Below are 25,877 nucleotides of genomic sequence, written 5' to 3'. Positions count from 1 at the left end.
GGGGTGGGAAGGGAACAGGGACGGGAAGGTGTAACGACGCGGATGGGATCGGTTAGGGGTATAGGAACCCAACCATACCCGCAAACAACCTGACGAACGCACTCCAGTCCGGAGTCCGCTCGGCGCTCCTGTAGTGGTGCGGTTTGCAGCCGTGAAGATCGACCGGAAAAGAGATGCCCGATGCGTCTGGTGGCGAATGCGCAAACGAGATGGAAACCGCAGCTATCATTGTATGTGCGATCCTCCATCGAGAGCGAGAGAGGTCGAAGCGATCGCGGCACACCAGGCAGAACTGCAGGCAGAAGCGCCCGGGATCGAAAGTATGTTGCGGCCCAGCGAAATGGCCAGCCAGCTCGCCGTGGCCCGGTCAGTCACGAACGGTCAGTTCGGGTGCGAAGGAGATGGAAACGAAAGGAAAACGAACAGGAGGGAGAACAAGAGAAAGAGAGAGAGATAGAGAGAGAAAGAGAAAAGACACCCCGAGAGACAGAGAACGCACTCACTTATGAGGGAAAACGTTTTATGCTGCACAAATGTTGTGGCGGTGTGTTGGTGTGCTAGGGGTGAGTCTTCCGGCCTCTCCGCCAAGCCATCTTCGACGGAACAGCCGACGACACGGTGTGTTTCTTTCGTTCCGTTTTATTGTGTACTTCGTTATCTGCTTTCTGCACCACGGGTATCCGCGCAACCGTCCCCGGGGGAGGGGAAATTTTCGTTCCCTGTTCGAAAGGTTCGTCGCTTGCTGCCCGTGACGTGTGAGTCACTTGATTTTGGTTGAATGTTCATGCAAGGATGCAAGGTCCTTTCTTGCGTTCCATTTGGGCAATGCGGTGTGTTATTACTTAACGTGTGGATTTTTGAGCCGGTCTTTTTGAGAGCTGAGTAATTTGTGTCACCGAACAGCTCGCATATGTGAAAGGTATGCGTCAGAGATTTTTCATGATGTTCACCGATAGCAAAGAGCGTTTTAAAATCATGGAAATTACGAGGAAGTTTCTTCCACGGTTTGTTCCAACGCAGTGATTGCTCCCTCTGTGAGCTGGTTTCCGACTGTTCTATTTACTCAGTGATCGACACTCCCGGTCACCCGTATCCCGAGGGCACCGGTGGTATGCGACCCGTTTTGTAGATTGGCATTTGCAAAGCTCGAAGGGAAAGTATGAAGGAACACTTTCCAAGCTGCGCGATAGGAATTGTTTTCTAGCAGCTGCACGGTAGCTTAGAAAGAAGCACACCGCATACGATGCCCATTGCACAGCCGCGCAGATTCGTTCCGATACAGTAGCCAATATGGTAGCTTCGGGTCCGCTGGCAGAGAGTTATCCCGCCAGTTCCGTGGAGCACACAGAAAGAAAGGGTAAACGTGTAAGAAAGGTTTGCCCCAACAAACCAGGATACAGGGAAGGGGGCAAAGGATGCGAAGGGAAAAGAGATGGAAGCAGTCCCCCCAAGCAAGGGTGGAAAAGTGGGATAAACTCAGATGTAAGAGAGAAAGAAAACAGGGTAATGCAGCAGCAACCAACCTGGCCGACTGTCGTTGCTTTGAGATTGCATTCTTTGCAGCAGGTTTTGCAACCATTTTCCCAAGTTGCTTCCTTTTGCAACGATCTCATTTCGCTTCGTGCCGCCGAACCCCACCCGGGGCAGGTTGAGGACGTTGGGGACTGCGGCCAAAGATCCTAATTAACGCAACCATTTTCCTGCCCTCCTGTACGGGGGCACTTTGCCACATTCCCGGTACTTTCGCGGTTTGCCGATGAGCAAATGATGCAAGATGATCTCGCTTCACTCGTTGACGGAATCCCAATATGATGGGCCGGTTGTGACTTGCATCGGCGATACAGATACGGACGGGCCGGATGCATTCACTATTACGTCGTGTGGTGAGCGAATCTCGTGCTGTGAGGTTTGTTGAGATAGCTCGGCGGCGGTCGCTGTGGTGGGACGCACGCACGGAAACTCGTTTCGAACTCGCCGCTCCGCCTGATAACTGTTCTTCTACGATTTATAATTCAATTCTTCAAAAATCAGGTTTCAATGGCCGAGCCGATTTAAATGAGCTGCTGACGAATGTACACCCCGCGGATCGGGCAAGTGGGACAGTTTATCGCCATTAAGCGAGGCCTGGATTTAATGCGCACGAATGCGACTTTTAAAGCTCACTCAACAAAGCAATTAACCGGGAACTGGGAATCTTCCAGTTTGCGTTAAAAAAGCGAACGTAAACACACAAAGCAGCAGCGTATGGGAACAAAACAAATGGGTTGCGGTTGGTTTAAAATACAACTTATGCATTTTCTTCATCAATGCTTTTGTGAGTACTTCCAGCGCGCAAATTAATATTATTAATACAACAAGCAAATGGGGAATGTCCGGGGAAAAGAGGGCATAAAATCGTGCTAGAAACGTGCAATAATCAAATCGAACCCCGAATCGATCACTGCCGGGCAAACGCAATTACCGCGCAATGATTCCCTTTCGGATCGGTTTCTCCGCAACCAGAGTGTGCACCAGGGAGGGCTGGAAAAATCATGCTCTCCGGAGCATCGGGATGATGGAGGTCACTGTAGATAAATTAATAAAAATGGGAAAAAATGAATCATACATATGCTTACCCACTTTAGTTTTCTGCCCCGGTCGGTTTTCAATCTGACCGCTTCATCTTGCATTTTGTTGTGCGCTGAAGGATCTCTTACGGGGGAAGGGTTGGGCTATTGCTCGGCGAGGTGAGTACCGGGTAACTACTTTCCTAGCGATGCACGATAGCGCAATAGGGCAGGAATGCGTAGGAATAGTAGAGCGCAGGCATATGTAAGTACGTTAGATGGAGGATGGATTTATTCCAGTCCTTTTAATGTGACGTATGGCTTAACAGTACACAGAGAGGATGGCTCCTTAGTATGCTAGATCATGTATTTAAAGTATGGAATTGTGTCCATACTCACACCCTATTTCTCGTTAAGATGGTAATTTTCTAGGGTGCAGTCTTTTGCTGAGGGAAATGCGGAACCTCTTAATGTGACACATTTACAAAGATTTGTCGCTCGATTCGTCTCTCTGCCTTGTGTAACGCTGCCTATAGAAGGTAACGCTTAAGATCTTCAGCTTTGAAACCAAACCACTCGCACTCAATTGTCTACGGTTGCTTGGATGCACTGCAATAATATGGCAGCATAAATGGCATAGAACATACTTTCTCGCAAACATGCTCCACCAATCGTCGCGCGATGCACCAGTGCTGCACGATGGTGCATATTAGTTGAACGACCTTAAAACGATCATCAGCGTCAACGTCAGTCATCGGTCGGTCGCCGCGCTCTCTTACGGGCTGGCATCGGCAGTGCTATCAATTTTCCTCGCCGTCAACAGCGACAGCTACGGATGATAATTCTCCCGCGAAGCGCTGAACGCGTTTTGGTTCCACGTGCGATTTCCTACGCATACGACCGGGACAGATGCGTTGCGTGTGAAGGCAGATAGTAGGGAAGAACAAAAACGAATCGGGTATGCGTCGAGTGATGAGCGAGAAATGTTCTGTAACGCATTCTGCGCTGGGCATGAAATCGTTTACGGATTGTGTTCGGGCAGATTAAGGGCGAGAAAAAGTTATAATTGTACTTTATGACGGAGTGTAACGTTATGAGTAAAAGAAGAACAAATGCTTTGTACATGTCATACCAAAGCTCAATGATTATTTTTTAGATCTTTTTAGATATACATTCAATGGAATATGCGAATTTTTAATTTAATAATTTTATTTTTTAATTTTCATGAAAAGTTATGGAAGGAATGCATGAACGTAAGATACTGGTACTAAATGGTAGGTTTATCTTTAATTGAACGTTATTCATTCTGGTGATTCCAAGAAGCAGCCAGAAAAATCATATGTTTGTTTCCTGTAAAATATGATCAGTTTTTTTAGAATGTGGTATTGAGTGTTTTTAAGTGAACTAATGATAATTAAAATATGCATTTTCCCAATGGAAATAACAAATTAAACTTTAAGTTACTCACCCGGCAAGTTCAATCAGCTGCTTTCCAATCCAGTTGCGTTCAAATAGCGAAATCAATATGTTTATAACCGACACCACGTGCCGCTGTACAAAATTTAAAAATGTTAACGCATAGCATACATTTAGGCGTTTCAAAAATTTAATCGTATCGACATGTTTACGGAGATTGATGTACTCTTGTTTTATTCATTTTTATGTATAATCAATTAATTTTTTATAATGAAGCAGTTACATACAAAAGAAAAGGTAACATGTCTAGGGAAATATAGACCACATTTCATTTATAAACACCAACAAAGAGCGGGCCTGTGTATGTTATGGTAAAATAGTCCGGATAAAGTGCCTCCAATAGTTACCATTCCTATTACATTGTGCTAATAATTTCTTTCGATATGTTACTCGGTAGAATATAAATGCGCCACATAAAGAGTCACTCTTGTGTCTGTTTTATTTGACTGACGATATCATTTTTGTTTGAAAAAAAAATTGACAGTACTTCTCAATGCGCGGCATCATGTACAAAAGGGGGGAAATAATTTACCAATAAATTACTATTCGCATTGCGTTCTGCTTACCGTCCTACACAGCTTACAATTAATATCAACTTAACTTCTAACCGGTATCTAATGCACTGCTGCGCCGTTTTGAGCGTTTCCGTGTCGGTCTTGAGTTTGTCATGTCTGAATACGTGGAGTGCTACAACCGATCCTAATACTCCTTGCCCATCACCTTCTCGATCCAGGGCACAAACTTCTGGATGTTGGTGTACACACCGGGGAGATGCTCTCTGCCGCACCCAATACCCCACGACACAAGTCCAATTAGCGTTTTTCGTCCCTCGATCGAAAGTGTGAGTGGTCCTCCAGAGTCTCCCTGGCAACTGTCTCGACCTCCTTCCTTGTAGCCGGCACACAGGAACACATCGTGGATGGTTTCACGACGCCCCGCCGCTCGGAACCATCGTTGACATCGTTCGTTCGGTATCACTTCCACATCGACTTCCTGCAACAGGAGTGTAAAGGGGAAAAGAAGTTTAAGGATGTATTAGTGAGAGTAAGGAAAGCTTCATTCAAGATGGTGCTGACCTGTAGCACCGATGGAACTGTGCTCTGGCCGTGCCGTGTTCGTCCCCAACCTGCAACGGTAGCCATTTTCCCTACCAGCTTCACGGTTTTGGGTGGTAAGCAGACTGGAAGTATGTGTTGTCGGAACACGACCTTACGATCAAGTTTTACCTATACGTGTAAATGAAAAGAGTAAAGAATTGAATTAGACCACTCTATGAGTATGACGTTAAATATTTTACCAAAGCTATATCATTCCGGAAATCACTCGGCGAGTAGTTTGGATGCACTTCCTTCCGTTCGATCGAGTACTCCTCATGCGTTAAACGCTCTTCCTGATCCCGAACATCCCACTCACCAAGTCGCACCTTGAGGTTGCTGTTCGGAGTTCTGAAAGTAGTAAGAAAATTAATTATTGATGCAAATATTTTAGTGAAAGTAGGCAAAAACTCACGTTGCGACGCAATGGGCTGCAGTGACGACCCATCGATTGGATACTAATGCGCCACCGCAACTAAGCTTCTTCGTGAGAAAGCCTGATTTGATGAGTGCCGCCTGCCAAGGATGTGTACCGAAACCGCTCGAGTGACCACCAACGATACGGTTGGTGCGAGTGTACAGCTCACCGCAGCCTGTTAGGAGAAGAACAGCAGAAATTTATTAAAACAACATAATTTTAGGAAAGAGTCCATTGCAGAGCTGCTTCCTCAGATTCCTAAGAAAAAATAGCTTTCCTTAGTGCATCTACATTGGGCATTTGGGCAAAGTTAAATCAAGACCTACTGGTGAATTTATTTGAACATTTGTGATTGATTGTGCTTTGCCTGGTGCATGTCAAACCGTTTGAAAACCAGAAGCATCTACTGCAAGCGCGTGAAAGGTGTAAAATACTGTGCTGTAGTTGAGCTGGTGCACTAAAATATGGTGCAAGAACGCATATTGGTGACAATGTGAACAATTTGCAAAATAATTCAAATGAAGAAAAAAACAATAGAAAAGCATTGCTTGAAATGATACTAAACTAGCTAAGACTAGCTTGAAAGTACGATCAGAGGTTTTCATCTTAAACTTCAATTGATGAGAAACTAAAGTATTTTTTGCAATTATTATTAGCATCATTTCGAGCAATGTTTTTGGTGCCTATTTCGAAACAGCATCTCATCCACTCACAAATCAAATCATAATAGAAAAAAAGCGAATATAGAAAGAAGGAAACAACTCGAAGCGGTACTACGCATTTGACGACCGGGGACCATTCCCCAACGCTTGGGGATCTCCACAACCAGGGAGAAGGAAATCTGCATGGGGGAAACACTACGTAAAGGGATACTGGCGAACATGCTGGTACCGTTCTCGAAGCCGTATCCATCGTCCTCCTGCGCGGGATAGCCGAACACAGCCGACGGGGGCCGAATCTGTCCGCCGGAACCGGAACCGCTAGGACCGCCGCCAAACAAACCCGCGGTCGGTCGGTTGCCGAAACTAAATGGACGATCGTGATCGTTCTCATCGATCTCTCCAAAGTGTGGCGGTGGTCGAACGGAATGTCCTCCGTGTAGTGGTGGTGGCTTCGCCGGGGAAAACGGTGACGAACCGCTCCCGAGTTGATTACCGTCGAAGCCCCACTCTGGTGGAGGTGGTGCACCGGTTGCGTGATGTTGGTGCGGTGGTGGAACATGCTGATGTGGGTTCACTTGATGGTGGCCATGGTAGTGAGGGGGAGCGTTGAAGCCACCGCTAGAAAACAGTGACGTCGTTTGTGTTGTTTGTGGACGGTTCTGATGTGACGTCGGTGAGTTCGGCACTGATGAGGACGACGATGATGACGACGAGGAGGAAGAAGACGATGACGACGATGGTGCGGGTGGATAGAAACCGAACAGGTTTATAATGTCACCTATGCATAGAAAGTTTGATGATGTAGTATGAAAGAGTTTAATTATCTGTAGGATGACTTATTGAGAGTTCTCTAGGAAAATAACAAGTCAAAATCAAAAAATAAAATACTCTGCTAACAAATCACGTTATATGCAGAGAGCATCTGTCATACGATCGGTGTTAAAATATCAGCCTTAGTATGCTCAGGCGACCATGTCATTAGAATGATACCGGACGACCAAGAAATTTTAATCGTGTCTGCATGCAGGGAGAAAGGATGACAGACCCAAATTAAGGTTCAGTGATGGCGTTGATACATCTGCCAGAAAGGCTGAGTTAATGTATTTTTAGACGCCAAAGCACGAAAGTCAGCTTCTTAGAGAGGATGGAGGATGAAAGGCAAACAAAATAATTAAAATATCTCTGTACAGTCCAAAGAAAGAGCTAATACCATTACTTCACGTAAGCCTTTGAGTGACTTTTTTTGGACTCTTGTTGATTATCTGATTAATGATGACGCTCTGACAGCACCTGCATAACGTACGTAAGCACGCACCCACAAACAAAAGGAAAACACCCAAACTTTACACTAACATTGTTCGCACGAAGGTGTGCTATTCCAATTGGTTGTGCTTTTTGCCTCAACACCTTTTGCACAGCCGTCATAATTGAGCAGACGACTCCCGGCAACAACCAACGGGGTGTCTGCCACGGATGATAAAACGTCACACCTCGAGTTTTCCTTTCGATGAGTTATGAGCCGTTCAGCTTTGTGCTGTGTCGCGTAAATGTTTTCATTTTTCACCTGCACCTTTCGTCATCTCACTGGCAACGGAGACGGAGATGGAGTTGCAAAGCGTTGGAAGCATAACGCATTTTCATTCATTTGGTGCGGGAAATTTTGGTGGCACAGTAGGAAGGGGCAATACATTCGCGACACCACTTTCCACAATGCAAGCTTTAGCTCGTTTTTTGTTTCTCCCGACGTTCGACGGGTGGTTGAATGACACAACAGTCATTTTTCGATTACCATTGCTGAGTGAGAGATACTGCGTTGCGGAATTTAATTACCGATTCATCCATCTCGCTTCCGTCAAGGTCGTTCCTATGTGGGCATAAATCTTTTATCGACCCGAGCCCGACGGTGCGTAACTGACCCATTTAGATCACGGCATTAAGTGAAGTAGGGCATGAACTATGGCACTTATTTCTCAACCACATATCGGGTAACTGTTTGCGCTCGTACTTGCATTGGGTGCGATTTACGTGTAACTAACTTATATGCAATAGCTTCCCGGAAATGACGATCTCATGCCGCTTCGAAAGTGTTCGATAAATTGTTTATCGACGAAGGAACACCGCATGATAATGCGCGATCACATAATTTACAGTCCAGAATAAGGAGAAACGTGAAAGTGTTTTTAAAAGAATTACATAAATATAATTGAACTAATGGATTTGGAAAGGCGATAAGCTTGAAGCTTGATTCGTTTTGCACACTTCCAGATAGTAACGATAATCGAAAATCCGGTTCAATATTAAATGTAACGTTAACTTTCTCTAGATGGTGAACTTATATACGTAACATGATCAGTAAATAGCTTGAAAATGCGCTTAATCTTAAAAGGTAGTTGCTACTGGATATTTTTTTAATGTTTTTACTGTAGGTTTTGGTCATTAATATTGCAAAGTAATTTATTTAAGGAGATATTACACTCAGTAGCTATAAAATAGCAAATATTTGGGTATAAAAAGTAGAAAATTTATTTATTGAATGTAGAGTATATTTACAAGAAAAAGTGAACAAAACCCTGAGATGCCTCATCTGAGATGCCTCTTAAATTTTGTTGATTTAAATTTAAACACACTTTTAAAACTTAAATTTTATGAACAACATTGTTGTAGTGTCAAAATTTTTTCACGATTTTCAATGATTTGTAGAAGATATTCAAAATAAATATTTGATGTGACAATAATAAAATATTGTAGCAATGGATAAAAAATTCAAACAATTCCATGTTCATTTTAAAAGTTTTATGAATTAAACTATATTTAATTGTAGTCAAGTAATATAGTCTTAACTTGACTCTTAATGGTTTAAATCAAATTTTGTGTTGGTTTGCTTACTGCTCTTCTTATTTCAATGTATTTTAATTACCTTTTACATGCTCGCATGGCGTTTTATCTTGCGAGAGCAATCTTTAGAATGAACAAAGCGTTGCAACAATTTCTCGGCTGCTGAGTAACTGAGAAACAAGCTTTCCCTTTACTATCCGGCAAATACACACACGCACCATATCATTGGGTGGACTAAAAACGTATCTCCCGTACCATTCCATAACCGGAACATTTGGTTGGCAGTGAAATTTGAAGTTAGCGAAGAAAAAATAAATAACCACACTTTGCCGTAACAATGCGCACGCCAGCAAGAGCGCCCATAAATCATCAACGGATCTGTGGCAGGAAGGAGGGCGTCCGTAGAAGAGTGACGCTGATAATTGTTATCACCCCAATCCCAAGCAGGCACACCCACAACATGCGGCCTACCCCGGCATTGGAGATGTATTGTTTATCGCTTGACAAACGCTGGCAACACTAATTTGCAGTGAAGCATTTTCAACTGGTACCCAAAGACCGAGTAACACGTGTGCGACATGTCGTGTGACGATGGCCGGAATGGGACACGCTTTGCATGCGCCATGAAAGTGAAAGGCGATGGATTATGGTTGATGGTTTGCCGCGCTTTGCAAAACAAAAGCGAACGATCTGCGCAATGATCGTGAAATGTTTCATTTGGTTGGAGAAAAAAAAGAGGCATACAAATAATGTTTTGTAAGGATTAATCTACAGCCAGCAGGCGCGCGTTACAGGAAATGTTGATTCGGTGTAACGGAAGCATAGCCTTGCGCAGTGTCACATGTGTGCGAAAGTCAACAGCGAGGGTTGTTTTTTGCGAGTCATTTGGAAAGCTGGTAAATAAATATATACCAGACGTAACGTTGCAACGCTGACGCTCGGCGACATGAAATTGGCATCGTTTTTCCCGTTCGTTAGCCCTGGCAAATCAACGCTAGATGTAAAGAGTTCGTCGGCGTAGGCCAGATTGATCCCTGATGAGGCAATTTGAAGCAGCCTTTAGTTTCCCCACTTTATTTTAAAGCACTTTTCTCCTGTTGCATTGTTTGGTATGGCTGGAAGGCAAAGGCGCGTGCATTAGCTTCGAGCCGAGGCGAGATTAAGTCGTTCGTTTCAGGCTCGCTGTCAGGTGTCAAACGCTGTTTGTCAATTGTCAAGAGTGTTTTTTTTTTGTAAACCGATGGGCCACACACGATGAAAGGTGTGGTAGTGTTTTGGACATTTCGGTGGAGGATCATCGGTGCTGTGGGCATTACTTACTGGCATTGTGGACGGCACCCTGTTCGGGATCACTTTCCGGTGCAAAGTCGCGATCGATGCAGCAGGACCAGATCATACCGCCCGAACAGAGATCGAGCGGTTTGCCACCACCGAGCACACAGGAGAGTGATAGTCCGCACTCGAATTTACGTCCCTTGTGACGACATGTTTGTGGAATCACTGGAAAAATGAGATAAAATGGATTTAATTGATGTTCCTTGATATTATTAGGAATAATATCTATTAATACAACTTGCAGGAAAATAATGAATGAGTATTGTTGAAAAATAGTAACTGTTATAGGTTTAAACACAACCTGCCGTCTTATAGTTCCGAAGTTTGGCGAGAGAGGGCGCTATAAAAATAGGATTATCGCTATTAAATAGGATTAAAAAGGATATTCAAGAGCTCTTTCATTATTTGATCATTATTTTTGTGGTAGCATTGTTCAAATGACAAAATAAACTTAACTAAGAGTAGAAACGTTGAAACGTTGAAAGAGTGAAACGTTGAAAATACAGTTGCGAAAGGGCATTCTTTTAAAAATCCACAAAAATGACTTATTATTACAAGCTTCTGTGTTTAGTTCTCCGTCTATGCAGTAAATTTAGGTATTTGAAGTTCAAGGTGTATTCTACAGTTTATAAGATATTTTGGAAAAAAAACTATCTGTAATTAATTATATAAAACGTAAATTAAAGATGAAAGCTTAATCGTATACAACGGTTTGACCTACTTCTACCCAGCAGCTCAATGATGGAGTTTTGACCATAATCTTCATTGTTGAATGTCTGCCGCTTCCCAAGCGCATCCAATATTAAGATATCCTGTTCCTGCTGAGGTGATGGTCCACCTTGACCACAAACCGTACCCACTAGCACGATCGCCAACACAGCGCAGGCAAGTGCCGACCAAGGTTGTCGTAACCGCCAACCATTCCTTACTTGTCGCGTAGCCATCGGAACTTTCTTCGGCGTATTATCGTACGAGTACATTTTCGAGTACTTTCGCTTTAATTTAAGCACCCGCGTTGGTTGGTGATTACAAAATCAACGTTTCGTTTGTGAATCTCTCTGGAACACTTCTGTACGCACATTTGCTACTTGCTACGAAACACACACGCACAAATCAAACGCTAATGGGTGCAAATGGTGGCACTTTTGGCGTGCTGGTGGAACTAATTTATGCAACTCCCTCGCATGCAGCCGTTATAGGGAGCACACCGAAAGCAATCGCATCCATCGGCCGTAATTTTAGGTCGCAAGTCAACGTAACACGCGTATTATCGTCACCGGAAGCATTATGAAATGGCGAAGAGGGTTGTGGGAAGACACAGACCAAAAAAAAACCACAACGACGACAACGACCAAACACAAAAATCACTTTCTTCGCGAGGTAACACTTTTCCACCGCTCACGACTGGCTTAAAACTGGCTAGCGGGGATTTATTTTCTTTTCTTTCGCGAACCTTTACTATTGTAGTCCGGAAGCGGGACAATTCGGTTCACGGCGCGGCAACGTACACAATGAGTATGGCGTTTCTCGGTTAGCGTGCTTAAATGGCGTGATGGTCAAAATTTCCCACTAGTTCCGGTGTTGCGATCGACGTCTCTGTAGGAAGTTGGCAGATTACGCAATGCTCCAATTTGTTGGGTTTTTTTGCAGCAAACAGAAGCTGTGCAGATCACAATGCGATCTGTGCCGGTTGGTGAAGTAGATGGCAACGAATTGCACACGGATGATGATCGCGATCCCGGCTGCACACCGTCGCACTTCCGTAGCCAGATAGAGTGGGAGAGATCGGTTTTTACTGCCTCGGTACATGCAACTGCAATGACATGAGCTGTATCATTAAGAAGCATTCGTGCTCCTTGCAAGAAAGGACCACTTTGCTCGTGTCGGTACAATGAACTCTCACAAACTGATGGACATTTTCATACACTGGCATAAGCATAAACACAAACCCACACACGTCCACTTGCGTTCCGTAAGGGCTCGTATGCGATCTTCCAACACCCGCACAATGCAGACACGCTCTCATTTGCGGTCGAGCGATCCAGATACCGGCACTGACTCGCACTACTTCACCATTCGTCGGGGCTGGGATGAGAATTTTTCTCTCCACCGTCCGGGCAACACCGAGCAAACCGCCAAGGTTCCCACGTACGCGGGGATGATGTATGAGGCAGCGACGCAAGCAATTTCACTTTCTGTTGCAAGAAAACCTTTCTTCGGGCACGCTGCCACAGCATGACCGTGGGACCACGGTCAGCGGTCTGCGTTCGGGTCGGCGTTGCTCTGTGAGTGAGGCTTTGTGTGGCTTTGGCGGAAGCGGACGAGGGGGATAGAAAAAAGGGAAGCGAGCGATGAAGACGTCGAGTTCAGTTCAGGTTCAGTGAGTTGATGTTCTTCATTTTGACACGCTAATGACCCTACGAACTCGTGCGATCGTGCATTCAAGCGCCCCAAGCAGGACTGCTGGGATTGGTTTGGTTGGGCGCTCGTAATGGAATTGATTTTAATCAGATCGTTGCGATCGGTCGCAATGATGCTTTTTTTTTGCAAGCAAACACACAAACACTCGTCTCCGCCAGTGGTGTGATGGTCGAATCGAGTCACTGCAACAACTTTCACGCGGATCCGTGCACGGCTTTGACACAATGCGGGAGAAAGGAACTCCGCGTCACGATTGGGTTCGAAGGAGCAGGTAGGAAGGCACGGCAAAACACACCACACCAAAACCAGACAGTAACAAAAAACGCACACGCGTCTTGCTCGAGAGTTGCCGATGAACTGAGGCCGCTCGATGCAGCAAGATGCCATCCATGTGGCGCAAACCCTGCGTCGAAAACGATCACACCGCTGAAGTTGGAACAAAGGAGCCATCGCTGTCGGATCGACGATGAACTGAGCACCTTTCTCCGGTGGGTGGCCTTTCTTGGGGGTAGCGTTCATCGAAATGTGAATGAGTTACGGCGGACACCGGAATACCGGTGAGTGGGTTTTTGTTTGTTTTAATCACGGCAACATGCAATGCGGCAACGGTAGCATCCTAGGGAATCCGATCTTGGAGGCGGAATGTGCGAATTAACGGGGTTCGTCGCTTGTCATCGGTATGTCGAGCGTTGAAGTCTTTTGTTTTGGGATATGAGCGCGCGCGCGCGCAAGCACGTTTGACTTGCAACCCGGTCGTGTACCGTCGCTGTGTGAGCTGATCGGGACGCGCTGATAAGAAAACGTGTGCAACAATTATGTTGCGAGCAAAGGTGCTTCCGGAACACAAAGTACATAGAACGCGTAGCAGCTGTGATCTTGACACAGCTCTGTGTCGATTTGGATGAATGTGTACGGTCCGTAACGGTATTTTACACGGATTTAAAACTGTGTGCAACGCACGAATCACCGGTGCGCGTTATGTTAGATAATTTTCTCATGCGGTTTAATTGTGGAAATAGATGAGATGTGCATATAACCAGGTACTTTGTCAGAATGCCACAAAACCTAGTAAACGTGCGATTGACCTAGTATTTTTTTACATTTAAACATATGAATTTAGTCACTTATGCTTTAGGACATGAAAAACAAAGACCCATTTAAGCTATTAAAACATCAGGCTTAGAGCTTACTAGACTATCAAATTGTCAAATGAAAAATGTATTTATTTTAATCTCATTATATAAATTATTATACGTAAATAACAGTGAATTCGTGAAGAAATTGATTTCCACTTTCCAATTTCCAGAGAATTTCGAAGAATTTGTAGTATAACAAAAAGTCAATAATGTAAAGAAAAATGTAATACTTGTACTTGTATTATTCTATTATATCTGTGAACTGTAAAAAACAAACTTTTCTAAAATCTAAATAAAATTTTCGACATTTAAATAGGATTGGAAACACTTTGAATGTGTATAAAAAATAACACTTTGTCCACAAAAGCACTAAAGCTATTGTTATTTATAATTTGTTATAATATGATCCATATAGTTAAGGATCTGTAGTGTCGTTATTTAGCTGAAATGATTTTGATTTGACTTTGGCATTTGTAAACTTATTTTCTTTTAGACGGAAATGCAAACAATCCATTCAAATAAGTTTACATGTAAACTTCTAGCACAGTTATTAGCATGGCTTCTTTATATTTTCACTATAATTACTCTACTTCAAAAATTGTCACACAGCTCACACAGCGACGGTAAACGAACGGGTTGCAAGTCAAACGTGCTTGCGCGCGCGCGCGCTCATACTCCAAAACAAAAGACTTCAACGCTCGACACACCGATGACAAGCGACGAACCCCGTTAATTCGCACATTCCGCCTTCAAGATCAGATTCCCAAGGATGCTACCGTTGCCGCATTGCATGTTGCAATGTGTCGGAAGTGCCGATGTCCGCCGTAACTCACTCAATTCTGGCTCTTCCGATCGCAAAAATCCCTCCAGTAAGGAAAGAATAAATAATAGCAATTTACTATCCCCGTTTCACCCTCATTTGTTTTTGTCTCACATTATGTATCAAGCGAGACTTAACCTGAAGACTAAATCCGTACTGATGCATAACAACTTCCAATGGAAGATATCGCGAATAGGTGCAGGACCACGAGAGCTGACAAAATGGTGACAAATTTGTCAAAACGGAGCTTTTGTCACTATATTATTTAATATCGGAAAATTATATTTTATTTTGCATTTAAAGTACATAAGCTTGATTTTTGAATGTTTTCTAACTTATATTTTATCATCATTCCTCAAATCTATTAATATTTACACAAACAATAAAAATATGAAATCAGTTATTTTTTTGGTAACAACTGCCAAAAGCTGCTTTGATCATGTGGATATTATTGTCAAATTACTTTGTCAAAGAGTACAATTGTGTGCGCGGCAACGGTATTGTGGTTTTTCGCAGTTGACAAACAGATTTTGTCACTTGACAAATGTGTCAGCATTTTGTCAACTCTCGAGGCCCTGCACCTAGTGTTGCCCGTGGCCGTCACCTTTCAGTTATATCATCCTCATACAAATACCCGTCAAACGGTTGTCGAACACTTGCTGCACGATGATAGTACATTATGCATTCTCCCCTGATTGCCATTCTCCCTAGGGCATCTAGAAAAGGTGCCGAAAATGTTTCAGTAACGGATCACGGAATTAGATGCGATATATCCCGTTTGTAACTTAGCTGGCTAAAAGAGAGCGGTAAACGAGACACAAACGCACACCAGTTTGCCAGTGGAGGAGAAAGTGTCTGAAATTGTGCGACGTCTTGCATGTGTGAGGGCTGCAGACGGTGGTAGAGGAGGGTTTTTGCGCAAAAATAATCCCACCAACCGACACGCGCCCGGTAACTTAGCGTAACACATAGTTTCGCGATTCGTTCCGTTGCAAAGCAACACACTTTGCAGCTGTCACCAGTTTGTGCCACTGTGGCCAGAGTAAGATGCAAGTGGAAGCCATCCAAAGCGATGGCCGTAAGCGGGATCCGATTGCTTGCCCACATCAGATTTCATTGTTAATTCGTAATTTAGTTGTCCATTTTGATCGGTCTGCCCCGGGAACCGGGTAGGTTGAATAATTCTGTACGCTGTCACTCTTCGCAACATAATTACTCAAAGAGTCTCCTGCTACCCCCGCCAACGAAAAATGGCCACCCCCGTTGAAGTTGCTCCCTTACATAACTTCGGATGCAACCTCTCTCATTCGCTCCTACACAGAGATATGGTCCGACTGCCTACTTGGCCGGTTTTTCGGTCAAATTTATCGCCCGATCGCCACTTCCGACGGCCCGGCAAATAGTCTTGAAAGAAAGCGAAAGTGAGCGAAACATTGAGGCCGCCCCGTTTACTTTCTCTTTCGGCGGTGCGGTTTATTTGGTCACCCTACTCCGTCCACATTCCCTGCAACACGGTTGCTTTGTTGGGGATGGTTGTTTTTGGACGCCGGGCAACAGCAAGGGATTGAGTTTTTGGGTATGGTTGTGTGAGTTTGTTTTCGTTTCGGAGATTTGAGTTGCCGATCGGAGTTCCAGCGGAAGCTGATCCAACAAAAGGTTTCAGATGAGTGTGTCTGTGTCAGTGGAGCAGAGAAAATCAACACACAGTGGCAATAAAAGATGATGAAGGTATAAACTTATCAATGTGATGAGATTAGCACATCAATAATTTAAGATGTAATGGTGGTTGTCAGTGTTGCAATAGTAAATCAAATATTGAACGGAGGAGTTAATGAAGTTGCGAACGTGTGTCGAATATCTTGCGCATCATGTCAAATTTAGAAAAACAGTAAATTATGATGAAGTTGTGAATCGGAATTGGTAATCCAAAATGTCACAATTGACTCTGTCAAAACAAGTAAAAAATGTTTAAAAGTTTCACTTGAACTGACTATTATGATTTAATTTTAATAGTTAAAATACAATAGTTGTGCTGATTACATCTTTCAAACGACGAATCCGTTCATGTTTACGCACACGTTAATGATAATTATCCCTCGATCAAATACTCATACAAATTCCCCTACAGTTCGTTGGATAACTTTACGACCAATAATTTTCAAAACATAAAGAAAAAATTGAGAAATACAATAAATTCCTCAAATTCATTAGAACAATCAAAACTTTTGTGTTTGGTTGGAAATGTCCTCATTTATTGTGATTATGAAGAAGAAACTTATCAAGAAAGATAATTATCGATACGGTTTTTTATATAATTTATGCAGTTTAAAAAAATCTTGGATAATGTTAATTTGTTTCCAATAAATTTTGTTTTCATAATGTAATTTTGAGATCTAATAATATATAAACACGTATTTCCAATTCTTCATTACTTTCTAGTTCATAATATGATTCGATATGATCATGTTTTCTTTTGTTATTTAAAAAAAACTAATATGCGTATAGTTATGTTCCACACTGCAAATAAAACTTATGTACTTGCTATTATTTTTCATCAATAACGACAGTTTGTTCCATAAAAGTTTTTAAAATTATTTTATCGTTAATTCGTGTTTTACTTTTTCACTCAGATTATCATCCACAAGTCCACTTAGTTCGTTATCAATCAAAACTACACGGTTGCCATAATCGCGAATGTAATCAACCGCACCGAGACATTGCCCAGGTGGTTCCGGTATGTGAAACCATCTAATTACTTACTTCCGTCGAACTCTTCGAAGAATCGGCCCTGCTTCGGTAGCTGCCGGCTGATGAGCGAACGCAAATTTTCTCGGTCCAGCACCTCGTTGAAGCGTACGTTAGCACTGGTGAAGCCCCGTTCCGGTCGCCCATTGCGTGCGAGTTCCGATGCGGTGACGGTGGCAGCAAACACGACGCTGGCCAGCAACAGGATCCAACCGAGATGCACTCGCCGCAGCGGAAATCTGAAACGCATAGCGAGTCCCTGGAACACCCGCACTCGTCAAGCTTTCCGGAGGCGGCTCGGTCGACAACAACCTTTAGCAACTCCGCGGTGTTGGAACCGGTTTCGAAATATAAGCACACACGCACACACAGCAACACTCTCGGACACGATCCCGCGTGCGATCGCGTAATCACTCTCACTATCGGATGGGTTCGGGCCACAGCGACGTTGTTGGTGGGAGGTTTGTTTTTGTTTTGGCGAGCGGTGACACGCGATTTGCGTTGGCGATTACGATAACGTGACACTCGGCTATGAATGCAAGGGGCAGGAAGCGGGAAGGGGAAGGTGAGAAAGGTGGAGACCCAAATTTAGACGATTAGGCAAGTGAACTTGGAACTGGAAAACCCTGTGCGCGGATCAGCTGGTGTGCGTACCGAGGTGTGTTGTCCAAAAAAAAAAAGGGAGCTACGTTTCGAATTGAGGCCACCGGGAATGCATTCACGAGGACGAACCGAACTAGCGAGAAACTGGATTCAAATGATGCGGTTTCACTTTCACAAATAATCCCCCACAACGTACGTTCGGGGTGACGACTTGAAACCCTTTTTCGTAGTAGTATTTCTACTAAATAATCACCAGCGTGATTGAAATTTCCTTTTTTCCTAACACAAACCCACACACTCCACGGGACGTTTTCACGCAATCAGCGGACGGACAACCTGGCGCGAAGCTCTGGCACTCATTCCCGGGGGAAAAGGGGGGTGATCTTTTGATCCGTTGCTAGATTCAGATGGAACCACTTTCCGGCCACTTCCTGGGCGGAGTAAAACACAAAAACGAAAGCTCTTTTTTTTCGTTGGCTTCACTTTCACGAAACACCGGCGCACACTGGCGGGATGCTATGCGCAGACACTACACCGCGGCACACTGACGCACGAATGAATGACCTGTGTCACTGTTGCAGAAGTATCACGCTGGCCAGCTTTTCTTGCGTGGGGGAGTGCCTTTGTGGGCGTTATGCAACCTTTCTTCGTTCGGGCAGGAGTTGTATGATTCACCTGACGAGGGTGACTGATGGTGATCAGGCGTTTGGAAACCGTCGCTTCAAGGTTGCGGCACCCGCTTTGGCAGACCGGATGGCTGAATATTTCGGTCGATGCTGGTCCGGTTGGTTGCGGATCCAGTCGAAACACGGCGGGAAAAACCAATGATACCCACGTGCGATCGTGGCGCTGTCTACCGGGATACTGTGGACGGGTTCGGGCAGTGCTTGAGGCTCGCCGATTCGAATCTCTCTCCACCAGCAGCGAACCCTCTCGTCGACGGGGGCCATTGAGGCCCGTCGATAAGCATGGCAGTTTTGTGGTTTGGCAGGCGGTTATGAAGGTTTAGGGAAGAAGCAGAAGAAAAATACTCACGTATGCCACCGTGCGCCGACGGTCGCTCGATCGCTCCACGAACGCTCCACGTTTGGGAAGCAACACGAGGAAGCCTTAACGATCATCCAGCAGTAGACCGGCGCTATCGCTAGCGGAAAACGCTTTTTCGGAAGGGTAAAGTACTTTGGTTGGATTTGTTTTTCACCGCACAAATAGGAAGTAAGTGGAGGGAAATTAAATCACTTTTTATACCATTTCCACTATCATTCCTCATGGTCTGATTCTTGCACTCAACATTACTGACGGTTTTGTTTTGATAGGAATCCATCCACTAGCGAACGGGGATTTTTGTGTGTTACGATTTTATGATATAACGTTTTTCGGAAGAAATGCCCAAACCTAAAATTGGATCGAAAATTTAACACATCTACGCTGATTAATGGCTTTAAATACACCCCTGCCACTTATCACCGTACGATCATCCAATACCCTACACAGAGCCCTGACCGTATTATAGCAAACAGCACACCGAGTAAAGCCATAAACACTTCCTTTCGGACACATATGTCGGAACTTTCGCAAAAATGTTGTTAAACATTTCGCCCCATCAGGCCTCGCTTCCTTACGCCATCCGTACAGCGCCGGTTGACCGTGACGCGATCACGGTATCAGATGTTGGGTCTAGTGTGGGAAATAATTAGCCGGGCTCAGCGCGACGAGTTGGTGGTACGGATTTCGGAAAGGTTGCGCTATGCGGGGATGGATAATTTCACTTTGACCGCTTGGTGGTGAAAAGGTGAGACAAAAACCAGAGGAAACTAATGCATCGCAAAACTGGCGGAAGCAATAGCGCATTGGAACGGGACGGGAGTGTATGAGGAGCGTAATGTGTTTAAAGCTCGTTTACTTCCTTCATTGTTGGCATGAGCAACGTTGTTCTGGAGGCATTTATTTAGACTCGTTTTAGTGTGCAGATGAGTTGCATGCACTTTAAAAGTAGACCAAATGTTAAATTATTGCTTGGAAATACTGTTTTCAAAATAAAAAATACGTGAAGTTACTTTAAACATCAACACCTGTCAGTTAAATCGGTTGTCACATCATGCATTTGCTAGCATTATTCAATATCATTCATAAATATCAAGTTCCAATATCATTTTAACTATGTGGATTTTAATGAAAAGAAGTAATAAACGTTATTACAAAATTGTTAAAACACTCAGCAATTAAATTAGATTGATTTAAGTATAAAATTGTGAAAAGCTAAGAGTTAAGAGTTAAGATCGAAGAGGGTGGATAGGTGTAATGCGCATTGCATAACTATAAGGCTTCAATGCAGCTTCTTTGGAAAGGTATGCAATTTGCACAACACATTTAAAAATGTGTTTTCTGTTTTCATCGTGTTTTGTACTTTATTTTCCAGTTAATAAATACGCAGATACTTATTAGACAAGTAAGGCAAAAATTCAAAGATATAAATTATTTGGTAAATTGCTTGTTTAAGTTTCCAAATCGAGCGTAAGGTTAAAAACTTCTCTTTGGAAATGAAACTTAACTATAACTGGGAAGGAAAAATGGGGAACCATATTTTCATTACAATATTAAATAGAGGATTTAAAATCGCACGTTAAGCAACTGTTAATCAAATAAGTCAACGACAACGGTAGTTTATTATACATGATAAATAATTTATTTCATAAAATTCATTGCTTCATACGACCGCCAAGTACAGCGTCTTACGGAAATACAGAGAGAGAGCATTCAGTCAAATATTTAAACAAATAAAATCTTTTTCTAGAAAATGTAGCACAACAACTTCTTCCCACGACACCCATTGTGGGTGAGAAAATTTTCGTCGTTTTCGTTGGAGGTTTTATTTTTTGTATAAAAAAAAGAATCACAATAGTGTGCGACACGAGCTTTCGGCGGTTTGATTAAAATGCTATCTCAATAAATAATCAATACTGTTTTACTGCACCGCTGGTTTGCCCACACACGGAAGAGCACCGAAGGTAGCGACTATCTGCCAGGCGTTACGTGTATATTACGCTCTGTATCCATTTGATAGTCTTCTGCACATTGTGGTAGATGCCTGGCTGGTGGTCAACACCACAGCCGAATCCGGCACTGGTAATACCGATCAGCGTGTACCGTCCACGATCGTTGATGATCAACGGTCCACCCGAATCTCCTGCAAATGGAACATAACGCATCGTAACGGTCATTGGAAATGAAGATGAGGGCACGTTATGCACCTACCCAAACAAGCGTCCTGATGACCATCGGAATGGCCGGCACAGAACATCTCATTGAACAGCTCCACGTTGATCTTTTTGCTGCTGTGCCATCGCAAGCATTCTTTTGTACCTGTGAAGTAAGAAGGTGTATGACAATCCCTTGCTCTGTTTCCCAGTCACTTCTTAGTGTCTCACTAATGATAGGAACGGCCGCCGTTCGTAAGATGTTTGTTCCTGTTTGACCCATGTTGGCATTGGTTTTTCCCCATCCAGCAATGATGCCCTTCCGGCCAACTAACTCCAGCGGGCGCATCGGTAAGCAGATGGGCAGTATGTGTGACTTGTAGCCGGCCGGGCGGGTAAGCTTGAGAAGCGCCAGATCGTACCGATCGGGTTGCGTCATACGGAAGATAAACTTCGGATGGACAATCTTCAGCTCCACGCGATGCTTTTCTGCCGGCAGGGGTTCAACAATTTTGCCCGAGTTTTGTGTGTCCAGTTCACCGAGATATATCAGGATGTCTTTCAAACGGGCCTGTTGTATGCAGTGCGCAGCCGTGGCTACGAACCGACGAGATACGAGAACTCCACCGCACTGATATTCCGCTATTCGAATGTGCGCTTGCCAGGGATACTCCGCAAAGTTTGCCGTACGTCCTCCAATGATGCGCTTTTGTAACGTGTTTTGAGATGTTTGTGGTATGCCACATTCGTTCTGCAATAAAGAAGAAATCGGAAAGTCAAATTGTAAAGTACGTGGTGGGAAATCTCCATATCTCACCTGCATCAGCTGATCCGAGCGGCGATGAAAGAAGCTTTTTTTCATGCCGTAGCTTTGCGATGAAGCTATCATATTTGGCCCAGGGGACCTAACCGGGACGATGGGTTGGATTATTGGAACTGGTACCATTGGGCCGGCGTACGCCACCTTCGGCGCAATGATGGTGTTCGATTGTTCATTCTCGTACACACAGCAGGACATGAGCCATCGATTTTCCCCACATCCGGATACATGTCGGCCTCCTTCCAACCAACAGGTGAACGATAGTCGGCAGGAACGTACCTGGTTTTGGTAAACGCAGGTATCGGGAAGTCCCAGAACATTATGTATGATATCTGAAAAATGATAAAAGAGAAAGTGTTAGTCCTGTTTCAATAACATTACTTAACACAATACACAATGCACGACGAGCCTTGAACATAATCAGCACATCTACGATCAATTTACACATCTTCCAATAGACATCCAATAGACTTTTATTATTGTTCCAAATTGTTCCAAAATAAAGAAATTATTACACAAGTACACAAGTGTACTTCAAACCCCTTATAATCTCACTCAGAAGAAGTACCCATTGTACTGAAAGCGTAAGTGAAGTTGTTAATAAAAAATCATCAATCATTGATGTAATTACAAAGCATGGCTTATGACTAACGTAATTTTGAGCGTTGCAACAGCTGCATGGCGAATTCCAATTGGTTGCGAAATTAAACAACAAACGCTGTCCGGCGTCTTCCACCTGATTGCAAAACTTAAATTTTTCGCTCAGCAAGAAGCAACAGGTGATTACTCTTCATATTTCACCTGTCACAACGAAGCATCTACCACGCTCGACCGACAGGAAGGTGGTGAATAATTGACCACTATGTCAGATCTCCTCCTCGCTAGCGTATCTTAATGGTTGGGATAGGGACAAAGGTAAGAAAAAATCACACACATTCAACACATCATTGCCGGTGCAAGCGCTGTTTGATCTTGGTGTTGCAGATTAGGCCAGCCCGGGTAGGCGCGGAGTGAATTGGCAATATTTCGTTTGGCCGCTTCCTAAGCCTCATTAACCTACATCCGAACGGTCGAATCGGTTCCTCTTTTGCCCGGGACCGAGCAATTACTTTCGATCGATGCCCGTTCGAGGGCAAGTTTCGCACCGTATCGGCATGAGATAGCGATCGAACACGATCGTTGATGATAGTGCAGCGCAAAGTGACCTCGAACTTGGATTTGGACAGCGTCGGTGTGAATAAAAAGGTGTTTGGCGTGAAATCTGTAGCACAATGTCTAGCGTGGTTGTGAAGTGCGATGGGTATGTCATGTTTGTGAAGTTGTACAGAACAAAAGTACACTTGATCGATGGCCTATTTTGTATCTCTGGTGGTAAGATCTTTCGTGTGAGCTGTGTTACTGTATTTTTTTTTGTTTTGCGCTCCCATACGTACAAACTGTTAGACATTCAGAAATAACGACTCGTTGGGCAATTGGTTGAATAGAGTCACGAGAACACAGGCCGAGCGCACAACCGTAACAACGGTGTGAAAACCTCCGCTCCCTTAATACTTGTATGCTGCAATGACTGTCGTTTGGTACGTTGGTTGAAAAGGCAGAAGGTGAGACTTACTTGCATGAACGAGCGTGGAAAAACATCCGAACCAAATCAGCAATCCTATACAGCAGGTTGGGAAATGCCATGAGAGCATCTTCTTCTGTTTGCCGGTCCACGATTGCGTCGTATTTTCATTCTTCTGAAATTAGACAGTTAGTTAGGGAACGGGAGGAGAGAGAAAAGAACGAGATCAAATGAAAAGAATGGTTAAATCGTGATGTTTGAAATCAGTTTGCAATGTCGTGCGAGTCAAGCCCAAAGCCTCGCTGAACAGATATTTAACTCTCATCAAAATACAGTTTAAAAGAGAATTGTATCGGTTTTTGGAGTTCGAAATATAGAATACATCAATGGCGTAACGATGGTTGAAATGAATATCTCCAAAATGTCGATATGCTAATGTCTGGACATACCAGTCAACATGATATGTCCGGTTGTTCTAGTTTTGAAGAATGAGAATAAAATTTAAACCTTCTTGGAACTCCGTTTGAGTTGGTGGCTGATAACATAGACCGAAAAAATAACTTGTCCATTACTGTAAAATATCAAGTTATGCAACAACGCGGTGGAGGTAGACATTAACATATTTTACGAAGGTCTCCAGGATAAGTGTCTTAAAAGCAGGGCAATCTCGTACGATCGCCCTGAACATTAATCAGTTCATCACTCAGAAACCGTTACTCAAAACCTAGACGCATTCCGATCGCGAGCCCACACAAATAAAGGAGACTAAGATCGCCCCATCGGTCATCTGACCAGCTGACCGATCCGAGTCCTTCGCCGGCATCGCTGTTTTACCGCCGTTTATTTTGTGTCTATAGTTTCGTCTGGCCTTGATGAAGGTCGACGTCGGCGAGCGATCGAAAATAATTTTCCTCGTTGCATGCCACTGCGTTCTTCGTTGTCATTTCATCACCATCCACCAGCCAAGGCATCCACCCTCAGGCCACCCTCCAACGGTGCGATCATGTCTGGTGAGTAGCATCGAGCACATATTTTCCTTTCCATTTTCACTCACTCTTCGCTCCATTATCTTTCACATTATGCTTTTTATGCTTGTCCTTCAGCGTGGGCAAAGCCACCCACTTTTCCTGCGCCACCATTTACGGCAAGAACGCCACGGGGCGAATGGTCTTTATAGTGGGGCGGAACTTTTTTTTTTTTGTTGCTCGCCTCACGACAACCTCGCTCATCGATGTGCGTAATTAGTTTGTGTCTTCGTTATTCACGTCGTTTTCGTTTACTGGGATGGAGCTTTGCGTTTTTATGTGGACATCATTTCGAACCAAAAAGGAAAACAGCGCTAGAAGACCAGACCGCCTGGTTGTGAGAATGGCTAACTCATGTAAGGTAATTGCTAGAATGTGGTAGGTGTAGATTTCCAACAGACACACACACACACAAAACAAACCTTGTTTAATGTAGTTGAAAATGAATCTTCAATATTAAACGATGGTTTAAGTGTGTGCGAACCAGAAAGAAAACAAATGGTTGCAGGAGATTTCCAATGACTTTGAGCAATAATTTTACAAAGGAAAAGGTTAAATTAGCATTTTTATCAATACAATACGTTTTGGGTTCAATAAAATATGTATTGAATTGCGTTCACTTCAAAGGACTCAGGCGTCCTCTCGTTTCGGTTGTTCCGTCGTTTATCTTCTCCATCACAATCAACAAATTTATTACCCGTGAGGTGTCGAAAGTGGAACTGACTCCACCTGAGCAAATGCTATCTTGCACATCTTTGCGCAACATCGACCACTTCAGCGCTCATTTCCATAACCGAATGGTTCATCGTACCCGCCAATGTACCCGAGTGCGTCCATTTATTGCAGACAAGATTTCGCTAAGCAGCAAATGGAAAATTGGATTGGCTTTTGTTTCGACGTGTGCAGGCGAGTCTGAAGATGAAAATTAAAACCTAACACTTTCGCCAGGCACCAGAAAATTTAATATTTATTACTTAAACTGTTTGTTACTTCACAGCTTGCCGTTACTGATTCATACGTTGATCAATTATTTTTTCCATGAAGTTATTGCAAAGTAAATTAGTATTTGAATTGTGTATATTGCAAAGTGATGGCAGTATATTGAGTTTAATTTGTGGAAGAATTATATAAATTTTAATACATTGTTTTATATTTTTGATGAGAACTATTTAAGATTATAAAA

The 25,877-nt window shown here is 43.7% G+C and overlaps 1 protein-coding gene across 1 annotated transcript; it reads right to left on the bottom strand.

Annotated features, from left to right (window-relative positions):
* Positions 1-4,721: 4,721 nt before the first annotated feature.
* On the bottom strand, positions 4,722-22,556 carry LOC128300602 (uncharacterized). Its single transcript, XM_053036728.1, has 12 exons — positions 22,490-22,556; positions 22,106-22,440; positions 21,520-22,039; positions 21,347-21,454; positions 21,125-21,278; positions 17,504-17,727; positions 11,088-11,225; positions 10,352-10,531; positions 5,532-5,709; positions 5,320-5,467; positions 5,099-5,248; positions 4,722-5,015 (listed from the first exon to the last, which is right to left on the bottom strand). Exons 1-12 carry the CDS (start codon positions 22,554-22,556, stop codon positions 4,722-4,724), a joined length of 2,496 nt encoding a protein of 831 aa, XP_052892688.1.
* Between the last annotated feature and the right edge of the window lie 3,321 nt (positions 22,557-25,877).

Source organism: Anopheles moucheti, chromosome 3 (assembly GCF_943734755.1).
Source record: "Anopheles moucheti chromosome 3, idAnoMoucSN_F20_07, whole genome shotgun sequence".
NCBI classification, from domain to species: Eukaryota; Metazoa; Arthropoda; class Insecta; order Diptera; family Culicidae; genus Anopheles; species Anopheles moucheti.
Note: the sequence above shows the minus strand (reverse complement) of the source record. Positions and strands in the feature narration are given on the sequence as shown.

Bases quoted from the DNA above. Each gene is read 5' to 3' on its own strand.
- LOC128300602 (XM_053036728.1), bottom strand. From the start codon at position 22,556: ATGTGTAAATTGATCGTAGATGTGCTGATTATGTTCAAGGCTCGTCGT. The intron at 21,279-21,346 runs GTAGGTGCATAA...TTCCATTTGCAG, and splicing joins TCATCAGGACGCTTGTTTGG to GAGATTCGGGTGGACCGTTG. The intron at 5,249-5,319 runs GTAAAATATTTA...TTACACGTATAG, and splicing joins TCCGGAATGATATAGCTTTG to GTAAAACTTGATCGTAAGGT.